Consider the following 18,884-nt stretch of genomic DNA (forward strand, 5'->3'; position numbering starts at 1 on the left):
AAATTTAGAACCAAATGAAGGATATTTTTTCCACTAACAACCAATGTTACTAAGTGTATATGGATATGTGGTTCTCTTAATTGATAAAGGCCTACTTTATTTATCTTACTGGTATCTTATTCTCACCCACACTCCCTAAAAAATTTATACAAAAATTAAAATGATTAACTAGGAAGTATTTCAAACAATACACGCCCCCCCCCCCCCCCCACAACCCCTTCGCCCACACCCACTTGCGCATCTGCTTCTCCCCCCCCCCCCCTCCTCCCTCCTCTCCACTCATGCACAGTACAAGTGTTAGCATTATTTGAAAAACTAGTTTAATGTCTTGCTTGACTGACAATGTTTCAGATTTACTGATGAAGTAGATGGGTTTGAAGTCATAGTTAAAAGTTGTGGCCCACTGTACATTTCTGGATAAGTCAGTTCCAAGATCTGAGTAAGAGAAGAGCACACCACCTCCAATAGGTTAATACACAGTAAAGCACTGTAGTGATCAAAACCAATCTCCCAGTTGCAATCAGCTAAACCTGGCTTTACTCTTACAAATAAGAAATTAAAAATGGGAAAACATTGACATCATCCATCCCCTTGTTAGTAACAATTTACTTATTAAAGATGCTATTTTCTTGTATATAACTTGTTAAAAAGATGTACTGCACTACTCAAATGACCATTTCACCAACTTTTGAACATACATTAAAAAGAGTAACACACTCTCTCTCTCTCTCTCTCTCTCTCTCTCTCTCTCTCTCTCTCTCTCTCTCTCTCTACTGCAATTGCTATTTGCCTTTTAACCTTGTAAAGTCAGGTTCTGAAATGAAAAAAAGAAAGAGGGTTTGTTTCTTATAAGGATATGTTTATTTAGTTCTCAGTGTATATAAAAGGTACAAAATTTGTCCTTTGAGCACCAAATTTCAATAAAATACATAATTTCAATATTTTCACAGTACATGTTTTTCTGTGTTCAACTGCTAACTTGCATGCATCCAGTTATACACCATACCACATACAGTTTTCATTTTAAAACACTTCCAGTCTAAATAAAATATGTCATTTTCTAATGAAAATTTCTTCATTCAGGTGAGTTAGTAAAGTAGCTGCAACAATAGCTCATTCTTTGTTTTGTTTCCAGCATATTAAAATACGGAAAGAGCAAGAAATCAAATGCCAACACCAGATCCTCACAACATTCATTAGTAAAACTACCCACACACTGTTAGTCAGGTACACAACAGTCTGAAAATTAATAAACTGAAGCAGACCTTGCAAGTAGAATAAAACTTGTAACTCAAAATTCTATATTTTTAATATATTACAGATTTCATATAGATAAAACTTTGCATCTTTGACAGAATAGTTTTTCATGAAACCCCCTGGCTTAAATCATTCAATACAATAATCTTACTTTCCAAATCTTTCATACACAACGTAAAAAAAAAGACAGGAAATATATTTGCTCATAATAACATTAAAGCTAATCTTGTGACTGAATAAATGGATTAATGTGTCTCAAAATTTCAGTTAAGAATCTTTAAAAAGGTGTTGTCAAGTTGTTCAACTTAGTAATCCACTTCTGGAAGGAAATTAAACATACTGGACTAGGTAAAAAGAAAATTCTAAAGAATACCACAGAACTAACAGGATTGCAGAAGGAACATAAGAACTGCTTACAGAAATTTTATAAATACGCAGCTGAGCAGTGAGAAAGATACACAATTCCAAAATAACAAAGTTACTTGAAACTATGAACAAAGGAAAGTCACAAAATGGCACATGAGAGCTTTGGAGGATATACCTTATCCCTTACATTTATTTCTACTACTTCTTTGCCGTACATGATGTTCTTAAGTGGCTATTATTTCCCTTCCTCATAACCTGAACCATGGCTCACCCTTTTCCTAAGCCTCAGCTGCAGAAAACAGCAGTAACACTGCCCCCCCTCCACTTTTTTTTTTTGGGGGGGGGGGGGGGGGGGGGGGGGGAAGAAAAGCGAAGTTTTGAGACTACTGAAAGATGTAATTTGTTCAGTATTTTCTCCTTGTTCATTAACACAAATCTATTTGTAACAAGAATGGTTTCTCTGTACTTTGTTTTTTTAGAGGAGGTATTCATTGAAATTTTATAACTGTTTTCACACTTCTTCATTGGTCTACTTATATACTTACAAATTCTTGTATTTTTTAATCTGTTTTGTAATTCTTGAATCTGGAATACAGTCATGTTAATTTAAAATTATTCCCCTTGACCGGTACATTTAAAGTCCTCTGTTTACGCAAAAGCTTCTTATGACTACTGCTTTCAAACACTTGACCACTAGTATTACCACTATAAAGAAAGGTTTCATGTGCTTAATAATATTTTCTCTTTTCTGGGTGTCAAATATCTCTATAATAATGTCTATTAATAATTATTACAGTACTTTGAAACAATACTTGAAAAATACATTGTACTGACATTTACACTGGGTTAAGTTTCTGAAGAAAACATTAAAAAATAAGTATATAAGACTGCACAGAAATATTGATGAGTAAGTGCTGATGTTTGTAATTGTTGACAAGAGGCTCAGAAAGACTTGTCCAAAGCATGTTATACCACTAAAATCCACATTTATATTTTCTGTTTTCTCAAGTAAAACGACACCTCCTACACTGTTACTTGGTGTCTCAGAAAAACACAAGAAATTTTGTTACTCCATTAAAACAGTTGAAGAAGAATATACTTTGAAAAAATACAAGAATGTTGCTCAAAGATCAGTACACAATATTGATATCAAAGGTTGGTTCACACACAACTGTGATAAGACAGTGACACAATCTTCTCCGATTCCATCAGTGCTTACCTCATATTAAGACACAGGGTGTGGTGGGGGACTGTCCAATGCAAAATTAGGCAATGTTCTTCATTTTACACCTGAATGTTCCATAAAAAAATTATTCTGCAAGACATAGGTGCTCTATTCAATACATTATTGCAACTGAGGTGGTTTTTCCTCTTAAAAGATGCATGGTGCAACTTTATCCAAGGGATAATTTAGATGATGCTAAGGATCCTTTAGCTACATTTTAGTCATGCCAGAAGGACATCAAAAATACTTTTGATATTAAAACAAAAATTTAGACCTTACAATAGGTGGGTTCAGCTTTTCCAGAACATACAGATCACATAATTTTGGTAAATTCAGCAACTTACTTACTCAAAAATTTTATTAAGAATTACAATACAAATACATACAATTCCTTTAGACAAAAAATGAATTTTAGGAGTGGGTTCATAAATATAAAATTTATATTTTCAAGGAGGAATCTATTACACCTGCATTTTGTGTAAGAGAAATATTCATTGAATATTGCAGTTATGATGCCAAGTATCTGCACTGGTAAGGTAATACCTAGCTATGAGGAAATTTAAGTTTAAAATATAATGGGTTAAACAGATGGATAAACATTAAAAATGTTAATAACCTTGCTTCATAAAATGTCACTTTTAATAAAGTAATAAGTAGTAACACAAAACAAACATGATTCATATAGTTTGTCTCCATTTCCACTTCAAGTTTGCTTCAGATAGAAGTCCATGCCCATATATTTTGAATCGGACAAACTGTACAGCCTGGGATACTACACACTGGCCCAATACGATTTTCAACATTCACATTTCTGATGATAAATGAAACAACATACTACAAAATGAAATCTCAAACACTTCATAAGTAGCATTGTCATGAAAGAAAAATATTGTCCACAAGAAATCCAACCATCACATAAAGGTGACTGCAACAACACTGTTACCATGGCATGGTAATGGAATATTGTTAACTGTGTAGAAAAAAGCACAGATTGGTCTCAGTACTGTCACATCACGGTTGTGTGTGAACTGACCATAATGCAGTATAACTTGATTTGTTCACGTTTCAGTATATCTGTGACACTTAATAAAATATCTAAGTAATGATTATTTCACATTCTGTTGTGAATTCATATGAGTTTCTCATTAACATTTGTGGACGATAAAGAAGCTTCATTTCAAACCACTAGATACAAACAGAACAAGAACTTTTGCTACCAGTTAGTCAGCACTATTAAGTGTAGCAAGGCTAATGGGACTGGTAAAGGAAAATTTGTCGTACCCTAAGTTTTCTCATGGTTCCTTAATTAAGTACAAAAGACAAAACAGAAGAGATGACAATGTTAAGATAAAAAATATGTCAAGATTGGAGAGAGGTAAAAGTCACTTAGATAATTAGGTCAGAATGATACATAAGAGACATGGAAAATGTCATGTCACAGTACTGATACTTGCGTTCCACTTCATGTAGTTTAGTAACACCTTAAAACTGACTACCAACTTCAATTTTGACCTCTTTCTCCTTAAGTCTTTCTGTTATCCTATCTGGCCTTTTTATTCCAATAAAGGAATCAATAGTTCAAAAAACATGATCCAATGTTTATAAGTTTCTGCCGCTTGTGTTTTAGGCCCTCCAATTTTCATGAATAGCTGATTAACATTATTTTATTACATTACGTGTTCCTAATTTTGAGTACTTACATTAGCATTTTGAATCTATGGTTTACTTTCACTTTAAGGGGAGAAAAACTTGTGATGAATGATACTTATATGACAATATGAAACAGGAAATGTTTACAGATTCTTAAGTTTTGCTATCTGAAATGTAGGGAAAGGAAAAAAGTTTTCAGCTAGAAAAATAGCGAATCCAATATGCACTGTAGAACAAAATTATAACATCTGCAGAGAGACAATTTAAGATATTCAAGAATACGCACTTAAGGAAACAGTCAAGTAAAGACTAGAGGCGGAGAAATTTTCTTATTAGGAAAGGAGAGTGGTAGGAATTTTTTTCAAAACAAAAAGAGAAGTTGTAAAATGATTCCTACTATATGCCCAAATAAACTACATATCAAAGAAGCTAAGTTTCTTACATTTGCATTTCATTATGTTATACATTACTCATTAGTTTTGATACAAATAGGTTCGGAGCAAGAAGAATTAAAAAATTGCTTTTAGCATTAGGTGTACTCCCCCTCCCCCCTCTCGCTCCCCTCACCAAAAGAAGCGAAGCAAATACAGATTAACACTTGTTAGTTTGTAGCTGTAGCAGTTAAGTCACCCTGTCACAGTATCTTTTTAGTAAGAAATCGTAAAGCAATAATGAAATGAAACAGTTACAACATTGCCATTGACCTGGACATTTTTGAATAACAGGGAAGATTGCTATAGCAAGTACAGAAAAACTTGAAGAATCAGTTTAACTTTAAATAAATTCATGTCCACAAATTCATTAATATAATTTTCAAATCTATCTATCAAATCTGTCTTATATGTTACAGGTATGAGTGACAGTGCTTAACATTACTGGCTCATACAAAAATTCTTGCCACGTTCATGTAATTGATGAAAGTAATGTAGGATACAAGCAACCAATTAAAATAGAGAGAAATGTCCATGTAATTTACAATAGTTAAAGGTCTGCATGGATGTGGGAATCTATAGATGCAGACGTAGGCAGGTATGTCTGAATGTCCATAAGCAAAATTACTTTTTGGTCAAAAGACAGTCTCAATATGTCATATGATTTTTATTCACTTACATTATTTGTGATCAAAGAATGTAATTTCTTGAAGCAGCTCAGTACTGCAACAATCTCTTCTGTTTAAAAGTATTTTACATAATGTAACTTATATAGTGCACCTGCAGAATTAACAAAATTTAGTACGAAATTTCTTCTAATTATCTTGTCTCAAGCACAAATTAACAAAAAAAGTTTCCATGCTACTTTCAGCCACAAAGAGAAATGAGTTTACATTTGATATGATTGTTACTAGTTTATATACAGCTGTTAATTCACACCAAAGCATGAAATCTAAATGAATGGATTTCAGCAGACTAGAATAATCCAGGAGACACACAAAGATGCCATTAGAACTGCGGTATACTGAACAACTTGAAGTCTTGCACAAAATTTTAAAATCAACAAATGCAGATCAAAGACAAGTGGAAAATGAACTTATAGAAGAAGTGCAGATGAAGGCAGTATTTTGCTTTTCCATGCAGACCTCATGTAACATCATACATATAAATGGCCAAAGAAGAAGAAAAGTAACATGGATGTTACTAATCTTCTACAAAAGGTAACGTAACAGAATAAACACAAACTTCCACTGAGTACCTCTTTCTGTGATACTAGGGCTGTCGGTAAATTAATAATCTGTGTAAAAAAATAGTGCAAAATACATATTATTTCCATGACAAGTAACTGAATACTACTACTACTACTACTAATACTACTACTACTATTAGTAGTAGTATTACTACTAGTAGTACTAATAGTAGTAGTAGTAGTAGTAGTAGTAGTAGTAGCTGCTGCAACAAGGATAATTATGATGATGATGAAGACAATGCAATATTATTTCACAAAAGTGCTGAAGACCAGTTTAACAAGTAATACGAAGAGCAAAATATAACTGTAGCTATCATCTGAAATACTAGAACTACAAGCTGTCAACATACATCAAAACCTGTCCCTCAACCCCAACACACTGACACTTATCATATCATAAATTCAAAATACTCAGTTAATTTTTAGTTCAGAATGAAACTGTTTCATGAAAGAAATTGTATCAAAACAATATTTGGCACAAAAAATCAATTAAAAATGTTTTACAGAAGCACCGTTCAAAATTATGTGGAGTAAGAAAGACACTGGTAGTGACAAACGCACACGCACACGCACACACACACACACACACACACACACACACACACACACACACACACACACAAATATATGTGTATGTTCTTACATTCACTGAATATAAAAATAGAGAGAGTCCTAACTAAATGTCAGCTTGTTTCTGTTAAAAGTTACAAAGGCCACAGAATTGCATTATTTTACACAAATCAGTCTGCAAAATGTCAGTCATTGTTTTGAAGGCACACTATACAATGTTTCCTATTCCTCTGGCATGGAATAAGGTATTAAAATAGGCTGTATTAAATTTGGCATACTGACACTCAGTCTGAAAAAAAGTATGAAACAAACTGGTCACAAATTCCTCTGCTTGATAAAACACATGATCATTCTAAACAACTTCTTCAAATTCAATGAGGCTGACATACTAGCATATCATGCAGGGGGGAAAAAAGACTGATTAGCTAAAAGAGAGAGAATCACTGAAACACTACGAGAAATTTCACAGTATTTTCTATCTGACACGTAGTGAAACATACATTTAGAATTTGTAGTAAAGAAACAGTTACAAATGCATGAGGTAGCCGAATTTTGAGTGCAAAATTAAGACCAAAATTGATGTCTACTACAATATTAGTGACAATAATTGTTTACATATTTAAGTCAATGCTACTCAAATTAAAAGCTCCAAGCTCATGAATACTTAACCATCCTCTTTTAATAGCAGCAGTCGATAGTGAAATATGATTTGTGAATCTCAGAATCTCAAATATGAACCATCAAAATTGGCACCTTCAGTTGCAGAAATGAAATATGAATTTAAAGATTATAAACATTTAAAGGAAGATGAAATCTCTAACTATTCAACCACAAACCCATTCGGTCAAAAGTGAGGCAATAAGGGACTCTGAAAGAAGTTTATGTTTTGCCTTTTTAATATTTCACAGTCTTATCTCCTGGGGAAGAAGCCCTACTAACAAACAACATGAAATATGTTTCCCCTTTGAAGGAAACAAAGGCACAAAAGTAAAATAGTATAACACACACACACACACACACACACACACACACACACACACACACACACACACACACACAATGCAGCAGAACTAATTCGACTATGTGGTAAGTCACACTATCATTTCAAAAACTTCTAAACTGTGGTTTGTTTTGAAACATTTAGTAGCTCTCAAAGCCTATTTCCTTTGTTCTTTGTTGCAGAACTGACTGATTTCATCAACATGGCTACTGAACAGGAGAAGGTACAGCATCCAAATATGTGGCAATGGTACAACAAAGTTATTGATGCCAGTGTGGGATGGCACCACCAGTAGAAGCAACCATAAAGAGGTGGTTCAAAAATTTGAAAGAGACAGTAACTATCAAAAAACCTTTGTCAGAGTGAACATCCTCCTGTGTCTCACGCACATGATGATCAACTACAAGGTGCATTTCAACACAGCTTCCAGTAGCTAATTCATCGCACATCATGTGATTTGTAGAAAGCAAGACCAACTATCCATAATGTTACATAAGCACTTATGCCTTTTTACGTACAAACTACAAATAGTCCAAGCACTGCACCCACATGATCATTCTCTGCAGTATGCATCTGTATCTTGCGTGTTGCTCTCCATATATGTTGAAAATAATTACCTCAAAAAGTGCCCATTTTCAGATAACATAACATTCCACATTTCACTGTGAATTGCCACAAAATTACGATTTGTGACACAAAAACTCACACAGCACACATGAACCCATCCGTGACAGCCTGAAGCTTAATATTTGGTGTGACCTAAAGCATGCAGGTTGACAGGCCCACTTTTCTTCTCAGAGAAAACCATAAAGGGGCCCAGCCATCCATTATCTTTCAGCACGATAGTGCACTCTCATATCAGAGTTTGACCTTTGGGACTGAATGGCACATTTCCTTAGAGGTGGATGGGTTCTGATGGTCCCATTGCATGGCCCCCATGCACTCCCAATGTCATGCCACTGCACTTCTTTTTGTGGGGGTTACATCAAGGCTCATGTGTACACAACATCTGTCAATGACACTGTTACCCGTCGTGCAGGAGTCAATGAAGCAATAAGAGCCACTGATCCATGCATAGGTAGAATTTCAATATCACCTTGACGATCTGTGACTGACAAATGGAGCACACACTTCTGACAGCTGCTAAACATTTAACAACAAAATATTATGCACTATCTCTAATAGTCTCCAAGTTATGATTTTTATGAAATGACAGCAGGACTTAGGGATGCCCAGTATCTTACAGCTACAGCCCTTAGCCAGAATACAAAGAAACTTGTAATAAATACAGCAAACTACCCTGCTTATGATTTTACAGGTCATGTGCATGCCATCATAAGTGACCTGAATAATGATAGAATAAGTCCTCGTACTGATGGAGCAACTGCATGCACTTTGTGAGCAGGTGACAGCTATCTTTGGCACTGTAGTTAGTCATGAACGTAAGAAAGACGATATATTGGTGACTTCTGTGTTATGTTGTATGGTTTGACAAGAATATAAAGCCAAGCTGTTGCCAGCATTATAAAAGTAGTAACATGGGCAACTGGCATTAGGAAATCTAAGTGCGAACTGAGTTACAAGCTGAATTATAGTACCATCCTATCCATACTGCGCCCAAGGGTAACACTCATTTACAAAACAATCTTTAAATGCGAAGATGGGAGTTTGTTAATAGCTGGCAGCAATACTATGGTGGCCCAATAATGTTGCTTAAGAAGAGAAATTAGTTAAGTGAATGTCATGTACAATTACAAGAAATTCTACCATATTTTCCCTAATAGTCACACTACAACAGCACAGTTGTTAAGATCTATTATGTTCATGATTGAGCATTTGATATGGAAATACTGGTTACTGTCAAGATTCATGTACTTTTATTTCCTAGTGGTTTGGTTCTGCATCAACAAAGAATGGTAAATGGTTCATAGCATCACGTCCTAGTACCTTTTATAAAGCAGGACTTGATGCATTCGTGTGCTTAACAGATAAGACAAGTCCCTAATAACATTAGTAGCATGAAGTTTGATCTCCAGTGAAATCAAACTCTGGCCATTCATTTTATTTCAATTTTCTTTTATTTTCCTTTTCTTCCTTCAGTTTTTATTTTATTTTTGAGTAATCCACAATAACTGAAAGTTGTAATTAGCTCTCTGACATCAGCTTCCCTCTTGTAAATCCTTCTGCTTTTACATTTGATATGTAAAGGATCAACAATATTTTCCTGAAATTTTCTTGTTCTGTATCTTATCATCCTCTCTCCAATTTCCCTCACTGTCATCAATTTGATATTTAAAAGATTTATTATTGCTTCTAATGTTAGTGAACTGTCAAGACTTTAAATGTTTCCCTCTTCATTTCTTAATGACTAACTCTTGTAGTTCTTATCTGAAGCTTCCATAACTGATTGTGTTGCCTACATATTGCAAAACACATGATATTAATGTAAAAATTTAGTTCTTTACTTTAATGACAGCTGACTTTTAGCATAGTTTTGGTTTCATTGGGTGTGGTAACCACTAATGTTACTGTCACCATAGTGAAGATGTCAGAGTGATTATTGTTTTTTCTATCATTGAAGGACTTATGATTTACTTACCACTGCGTAAGGAGTTACTCTGGTGAGAGTAGTTTATCCCTATTTTGAATTTTGCAAATACTATTTCCTCTACCACGTTACTTCCAAATGATTCTCTCGAAGTATTTTTGTTCAGTATCTCATAACATACACCACTGAAAAAAATACTTTTTCCTCATATCAGTCTTTTTCTATGTTTGTTTATATCATACTTTGTAAATCTCCATTCTGTCCCACGTTTTCTTTTTCCTTCTTACACTCTTTATAAAATACACATATTATGTGAGTTAATAATTTAAATTCTTCTATCTGTGGTGCAAAAAACTGGCAGAAAACACAGAACAAGCTACATACAATTCCATGAAGATGACAAATCAATCGAGATGAGGCCAGATGTGATGACTGCAAAATCCCAAGAATATATACTGCTTTCTTTCATTTTCCAATAAACAACTCTTTTTACGAAGCAGTAATTTTTTTGTTATTAAGATAGTGTGCTTGCTCCTTTCTAATGGCAATGTCCTCCTCTGATTTGACCAAAATGTGTTTTTTAATATTCTATTCATCACTGATGACTTCAACTATATGAACAGTTAAAATTCATTTGGTCTAAAACAGTAACTATCATGATTGTTTGGTACATATTTCTTTTCTTTTTGTAATCACTGTTATGAAATCTGTTGAATGCCATTATATTCGTCCACTTTAGACAAATATTAAACTGAGTAAAAAGCCACCTATTTACAACTATGAAAAGTAATAAAATACATAAACTAACACTCTGACAAAGTAAACATAGTCAGTATAAATTTTATCATACTGATGACCAAAAGATATGTTAAAAAACATCATTCCTCAAAAATAACAGTAACAATAACAACAACAACAAAATTTGCTCTCTTTTTCCTGCTACATAACTGGTACAGACTTTAATAAAAATGCAGTGCATACACATTTTGTGTAGCCCTTTGGCCTCAGTGCTCAATCATCCAACATTACTAAACTTCAGAGATGTTCTGTGCAATCATATATTTTTTCAATCATCATATTCTTAGATATCATGATTGGTTACAAAACAGAAGTGAAAGAGTTCTACATCACTTATTTAGTTCAACATATTAGAACTTTTTGCAGCCAAATTATAGCCCCAATCACTTGTCAGAAGCAATTGATTTCCAATGTGGAGAAAAGACTTCCTGCCTCCCAATCACAGTAACTATGAGGGCTACAGAAAATGTACACATATAGTGTTTGGATAGTTAGTTACAAAATCTTTCCTGAAAAAATTTTGTTTAATGGGACAGTTATTGATGAACACAACATACAGTGTTATTACAATTCTACAGCAAAATAAATTAATGGAAAATGCATATTTTAAACTTCAGTTTGTTGAACCTCATTTTATCAATAACTGAGGGTTATATTTCTGCTAGCGAATAGCAGCTATCCAATAATATATGCAGTTAGCTTTAAGAAATTTTTAATGTAAATGTATCATGGAATTTCAGTTTGACTGCTTGAATACTGTTCTTTTTCTCAAAGTAGTAGAGGAAGAGGAGGAGAAAAAAAGAAAAAGCCACTTATTATTAATGAAATCAAGTTATAGGCAATTTGTGTTACTTTTAAAAATGCCACATCAAATGATACCAACATAATTCTTTCAGAAATTGAAAATTCAATCTATAGTTTGTATTTCTGAAATGTGAACATTCACCTTTATTACAGTTCTTGTTGCAAGGATGATTACTTCTTAAAATAAAATGTAAATTATGTAAGATTACATACTGTTATGGCACAATCTTTTTTTCTCCATTTTCTTTGAATATAGCAAAGAAAGAAGCATAGTATAGTCTACTTTGAATGATATGATATATATTCAACCTACCAATAACATGCTGCATTTCTAAAATTAATTATGAGGACACTACTCCAATTCATTCAATTTTTTTTTACACAAAACCAAACATTAAATAGTGTACAAACTTCATAATTTTTGTTTAAACCTTTACCAGATATTAACAATAAATAAAATGTTAAACTGTTATTACAGGGGGAAAAAAACATTTACACATTCTCTGTAGAAATAACTACTTCACCAGCTGTCTCTTTCTTACAATAAAAGCCACAGAAACCTCAAGTTAGTATCAGAGAAACAGTGCCACCACAGTAAGGCCTCATACACATGTGAAACAGATACACTAAACAATTTTACATAAAACTGTGTAAATTAACAGTACTCTCTCATAATTTCAGTGCTTTTGCAACAAAACACTTAGATACAGAATGATTTGTTAGACAAAAAGATACTTTACAAACGATATTATTGACTACCTTGCATGTGTGTGGTTTAGTATCTTCAGAACAGTATGTGAAATGAAAGTTGCCAATTCGTATACAATTAAACAGAGGAATACTTTTGTGCAGGAATAAGTAAGGTTTTGATTATTAGTGTGCCTGTAGCCACAGCCCATGAAAGGTGACGTAGTGGTGCTGATGATGTCATTCTTACCTTCCCAACGTGTTAGTGGAATTCATAGTTGAGAAGTTGAAAGTAGCGAAGCTTTTTAGTGAGGCAACTTGTGACCTGGTTAAACTGGAAACACGGGATCTACTGCCCCTGAGGAGAGCAGCAACATGCAAAACAGAGAAAGACCAAAGCTGACACCAAAGACAAATACTAACACACACAAAGAGGATAGAAGTGATAGTAAAAAGTATAATTAGTAATGTATAAACAATTTGTAAGAATACATAACAGTTAATAGTAACAACATCAGAGATAACTGTTCCAACCATTTTGTTAAGCCACACCAATTATCAAAAAATACGTTAATATCTACTTTGTAATAGAAACAGGACACTTTATTCGCCCAAGCTGCACCTCTACAGTAGCAAAAATATCATTCTTTTGACAAAGATATAAACCACAAGGGGACAGAGCACCTGTATTACACATTTCCAAATAAAAACAAACAGTGAGTATGCAATATGGACTACAAGAATATGAAAGAAGATAGACTGCTACTCACTACATAGAGAAAGTACTGATTGGCAAACAGGCACATTGAATGGAGATTGCTTGATTTTAGCAGTCCTCCTTCAGATATAGACAACGTACATGCACATTTCCACAGCCATAACTCAGACATTTACATGACCTCTGTCTTCTCCGGGCACAAAAACCTGACTATGAATGTGATGAGCAGCAGTATTGGATAGGACAGAAAGTGTGGATACAGAAGAAGAGGCATAAGGTTAGGAGGAAGAGGGATAGTAACAGGGTAGGGATGGGAAAAGATGCTCTAGTGTTGCACATCGGATTTTACAGGGACATGGAGGGGACACGATGGTATATCTCTGCTTCTCTCCTCTCCTGTTTTACCACTACAGCACAGCCTACCAATGCTACACCAAGCAGTCCACCATCCTGTCCCTGCCACATCTCTGCGCTCTCCCACAGGCACCACTAGAGCATCTTCCCCTATTCCTAACCTGCTCTCCCCATACTACACCTCTTCTGTACCCTCACTACCTACCCCAGCTTAGGTAGCTGCTCACTGGAGTCGCAGTCGGGTCTTGGTGCCGGGAGACTATTACTCGTGGTCACGTATGTATCTGAGTTAGTCGTGTGTGTGTGTGTGTGTGTGTGTGTGTGTGTTGTCGTTGTCTACATGTGACATAGGACTTACAGTCTGTCTGACAAATGATTAAATCAAGTAATATTCTTTCAATGTGCCTGTGCAGATAAATGGTTAGTCATGATATTATTATTTCATTTTCTTTTCAGAAACTTCATGAATGTCAAACATTTCAAATAGCAGTTATGGAAATAATGAAACATAAATAACTAGCAGCAACAAATAAAAACAGACATTGGATCACACATTTGGAAGTGAAGTTTTCCACCTTGAAAGGAGCTTCAAAATGTTGTTGTTGTTGTTGTTGTTGGGATGTTTAAGGGGGACTAAACAGCTAAGGTCATCAGTCCCCCATTCCAAAAAACCGGCGAAACAAAATTTACGGAACAGGTAAAACCCCAAGGGGGGAGGAGACGCCCCTCCCCCCAGTCACTGAAAGAACACCAATGTGTCAGCGAACACTAGAGACAAGAAGAGTACAGACGAACACTGGACAGAAAGAAACGGAAGAAAATAAGAGGGTCGGAGACTGGTTGACTGACCATGGGTACAAAAATTGGGAAAGAGTCAACCATCCGAATACACACATTAAAATCTGGAACCAATGAGACACTCGAGGACAAGATACACAGAAAGGGAAAGGGACAGGTCCCCCCTAAATGGAACCATAAAAAGGACTACCACGGATAAAATTTAAAACGTCGTCAGCCATGGAGGCATCGTCGCATAAAACCAAAGGCAACGTGCCCGGGAGATTAAAAGTCTGCCGGAGGATGCGCAGGCGGGGACACTCCAACAAAATGTGGGCGACCGTCAACCGGGACCCACACTGACACAGGGGGGGATCCTCCTGACGCAAAAGATGTCCGTGCGTCAGGTAGGTATGGCCGATGCGGAGCCGACACAGGATGACAGAGTCCCTGCGAGAAGCCCGCAGGGAGGACTGCCACACATCGGTCGTCTCCTTGACAGCCCACAGTTTATTCGGAGAAGTCAGGCTACGCCACTCGTCACGCCACATCTGAAGCACCTTACGGCGCAACGCCAGCTGCAAATCACGAGCCGGGAGGCCGATCGCCAAAGTGGGGGCGTCGACCGCCCCTTTGGCCAGCCTGTCGACACGTTCATTCCCCGGGATGCCAACGTGACCTGGCGTCCAAACAAAGACCACCGAACGACCAGAGCGGGTAATGGCAAAAACAGACTCCTGAATAAAGGATACCAGAGGACAAGAGGTATAGCAGCGGTCGATAGCCTGGAGGCTGCTCAGGGAGTCACTGCAGATGACGATGGACGTACCTGAGCAGGAACGCATATGCTCAAGAGCGCGCAATATGGCCACCAGCTCTGCAGTAAAAATACTGCAGCCAGCCGGCAAGGAGCGCTGTTCAACATGGGCAGCGTGGGCAAAAGCGTAGGCAGGACGACCATCCACCAGGGAACCATCAGTGTAGACAGGCTCACAGCCTGAAAACGAGGCGACGAGCGCAAGAAAACGGTGACGGAGGGCCACATGCGGAACCGAGTCCTTGGGTTCCCGTGCCAAGTCCAGGCGGACGGACGGACGGGTCATACACCAGGGAGGCGTGGGTGCACAGGCCCGGAAGGGCGGCAGAAGAGGGAACGACCCCAGTTCCGACAGCAGGGACTGGACACGGACAGCAATGGAAAGCCCAGACCTAGGTCGCCGGTCGGGCAGAGGGAGGACCCTGGCAGGGAAAAGCAGGCGATGATTGGGATGGCCCGGTGAGCAATGCACATGGACAGCATAGTCGGCGAGCAGTCGGTGGCGGCGAATCCGCAGCGGGGGAACCCCGGCCTCCACCAGCAGACTATCCACGGGGCTCGTACGGAAAGCACCAGTTGCAAGCCGAACCCCACAGTGGTGTATGGGGTCCAACAACGTCAACACTGAGGGCGATGCAGACCCATAGGCCAGGCTCCCATAATCAAGCCTGGACTGCACAAGGGCTCTGTATAATCGCAACAGCGTGCTACGATCTGCACCCCAAGACGCATGGCTCAGGCAGCGGAGGGCGTTGAGGTGCTGCCAGCACTTTTGCTTCAGCTGAGTAATATGAGGAACCCATGTGAGCCGGGCATCAAAGACGAGTCCTAAGAAGCGGCTAGTGTCCACCACTTCAAGTAGGTGACCGTCGAGGTAAAGTTCCGGATGAGGGTGGACCGTCCGACGCCTGCAGAAGTGCATAACTCGAGTCTTGGCCGCAGAGAACTGAAATCCATGAGTCAGAGCCCATGATGCCGCCTTGCGAACGGCTGCTTGCAGCCTGCGTTCGGCGACTCCCGTAGTCGTTGAGCTAAATGAGATGCAGAAGTCGTCGGCATACAAAGAAGGAGACACCGACGACCCCACAGCTGCAGCCAGACCATTAATGGCCACTAGAAATAAGGAAACGCTCAATACCGAGCCCTGCGGGACCCCATTTTCCTGTATATAAGATGAACTAGAGGCGGCACCGACTTGCACCCGGAAAGAGCGGCGCAATAAAAAGTTTTGAAGAAAAGCTGGAAGCTGACCACGAAGACCCCACTCGCGCAACGTAGCAAGGATGTGATGCCTCCATGTTGTGTCATATGCCTTCCGCAGATCAAAAAATACAGCAACGAGATGCTGACGGCGGGAAAAGGCCGTACGGATAGCAGATTCCAGCCGCACCAAATTGTCCGCAGCAGACCGGCCCTGACGGAAGCCACCCTGGGATGGAGCGAGGAGACCGCGCGACTCAAGGACCCAACACAAACGCCGCCCCACCATACGTTCGAGCAATTTGCACAAAACGTTGGTTAGTGTAATGGGGCGATAGCCGTCCACCGCCAGAGGGTCCGCACCGGGCTTCAAGATGGGAACGATAACACCCTCTCGCCATTGCGACGGGAACACGCCCTCGCTCCAAATGCGGTTAAAGATGGTGAGGATGTGTCTCTGGCAGTCCCTGGAGAGATGCTTCAGCATCTGCGCGTGGATGCAGTCCGGTCCTGGCGCTGTATCAGGGCAATTGGCGAGGGCAGCGAGGAATTCCCTCTCGCTGAAAGGAGCATTGTATTTTTCAGAACGACGTGTGTGGAACGATAACGGCGTCCGCTCGGCGCGCTCCTTTAGAGAGCGAAAGGCAGGAGGGTAAGTTGCAGTCGCAGAGCTCGTAGCAAAGTGCGTGGCAAGGTGGTCAGCAATGGTGGCGGCGTCCGTGCAGACAGCGCCGTCCAGGGAGATTCCAGGGACACCCATAGGGGTCTGGTATCCATAAATCCGCCGGATGCGGGACCACACGAGCGACGGGGAGACACGGGAGCCCAAGGATGAAATGTACCTCTCCCAGCATTCCTGCTTACGCCGTGCAATAAGACGACGGGCCAAGGCACGGAGCTTCTTAAAGGCGATGAGGGTCTCCAGAGACGGGTGCCGCTTATGACGCTGGAGAGCCCGCCTACGGTCGCGAATAGCCTCAGCAATCTCCGGCGACCACCAGGGGACAGACTTCCTCCGAGGGAGTCCAGAAGAGCGAGGGATGGCAATCTCGGCCGCAGAAATAATTGACGAGGTCAAGACACGGACCACCCTGTGGGAGAGAAGTAATGGTGGCAGCGGAAGTAAAAGCCGGCCAGTCAGCCCTGTTGAGAGCCCAGCGGGGCAGGCGCCCAGAAGAATGACACTGGGGCAGTGACAAATAGATGGGAAAATGGTCACTACCACACAGGTCAGGATGCACTCTCCAGTGAAGGGATGGGAGAAGTCCGGGGCTGCAAAGAGAGAGATCGATGGCCGAGAACGAGCCATGGGCCACACTGAAATGCGTGGGAGCACCGGTGTTCAAGAGGCTAAGGTCGAGCTGAGCCAACACATGCTCCACAGCGCGACCACGGTCATCGGAGACAGTCCCACCCCATAGAGGGTTGTGGGCATTGAAATCGCCCAGAAGCAGCAATGGCGGCGGGAGTTGAGCCAGCAGCGCAGCCAAGACATGTCGGGGGAGTTGCCCATACGGAGGAATGTAAACAGAGCAAACAGTAATAGCCGGCGAGAGCTCAATCCTGACAGCGACTGCCTCTAAAGGCGTCAGAAGGGGTACTGGTGAGCTACAGACAGAGTGGTGAACAAAGAGGCAAACTCCACCTGAAGCTCGTTGACAGTCAGCGCGGTTCTTATAGTATCCCCGATAACCGCGAAGGGCAGGGGTCCGCATTGCTGGAAACCAAGTTTCCTGAAGAGCAATGCACAGAACAGGGGAAACACTCAAAAGCATCCGGAGCTCAGGCAGGTGGCGGAAATAACCGCCGCAATTCCACTGGAGAATGGAAGCAGGAAGGGACTGGGAGGGCGTTAAGTCCACTAAGAGACAGACGGCGCCGCAGAGTCAACGGCCGCCACCGAGCGAGAGTCAGCTGTGTCCATAGGAGAGGTCCCCGAGGGTTCCGTGAGGGCGAGATCCGCGGCAGAGGCGAGGATCTCCACCGCATCCCCAGAGCCAGAGCTATTGACAGCAGGCGGTACTGAAACTGCCGGAGCGTCCTTCTTCTTGGACACGTTCCGGTCCTTCTTCTCGCGTCTGTCCTTTGGCTTAGAGGGCTGGGAGAGTTTCTCTAAAGGAGCGTCGGAGGCTGACGACGACGCAGAAGCCCTACGACCAGCAGGTGGATGAACCTTCAGCCACTGGCTGACATCCGGCGGGGTAGCAGAAGAACCGGAAGAAGGGAGGGCCCCGAGGGACCCCTTCCGCGAGAGAGGAGCCGGCAGAGACGACGCCGGCAGAGAAGGGGGAGGGGGAGGGGGAGGTATCGAGCCCCCTGGTTTTGGAGCAGATGTCACTCCTGAAGCATGTGCGGGGGGAGTGACAGAAGGGGGTTTGCCCCCAACTGCTAAGGGGGCAACAGAGGAAGGCTTGCCCCCAGACACAAGGGGGG

At 40.0% G+C, this 18,884-nt stretch overlaps 1 protein-coding gene across 9 annotated transcripts in view; it reads right to left on the bottom strand.

The window, feature by feature from the left end:
* LOC126355928 (dedicator of cytokinesis protein 1) overlaps positions 1-18,884 on the bottom strand; it is a 452,703-nt gene that overhangs the window by 92,769 nt on the left and 341,050 nt on the right. For 4 of the 9 annotated variants that reach the window (XM_050006492.1, XM_050006496.1, XM_050006490.1 and 1 more), the window contains one exon: positions 12,836-12,943. The exons of 3 other annotated variants lie outside the window; for them this stretch is intronic. In XM_050006492.1, coding sequence (XP_049862449.1) covers positions 12,836-12,943 — 108 coding nt within the window. Of the gene's footprint in view, positions 1-844; positions 12,944-18,884 lie in introns of those variants that run through there. 2 more of the 9 variants (XM_050006491.1, XM_050006498.1) reach the window with 2 other exon arrangements.

Source organism: Schistocerca gregaria, chromosome 3 (assembly GCF_023897955.1).
Source record: "Schistocerca gregaria isolate iqSchGreg1 chromosome 3, iqSchGreg1.2, whole genome shotgun sequence".
NCBI classification, from domain to species: domain Eukaryota; kingdom Metazoa; phylum Arthropoda; class Insecta; order Orthoptera; family Acrididae; genus Schistocerca; species Schistocerca gregaria.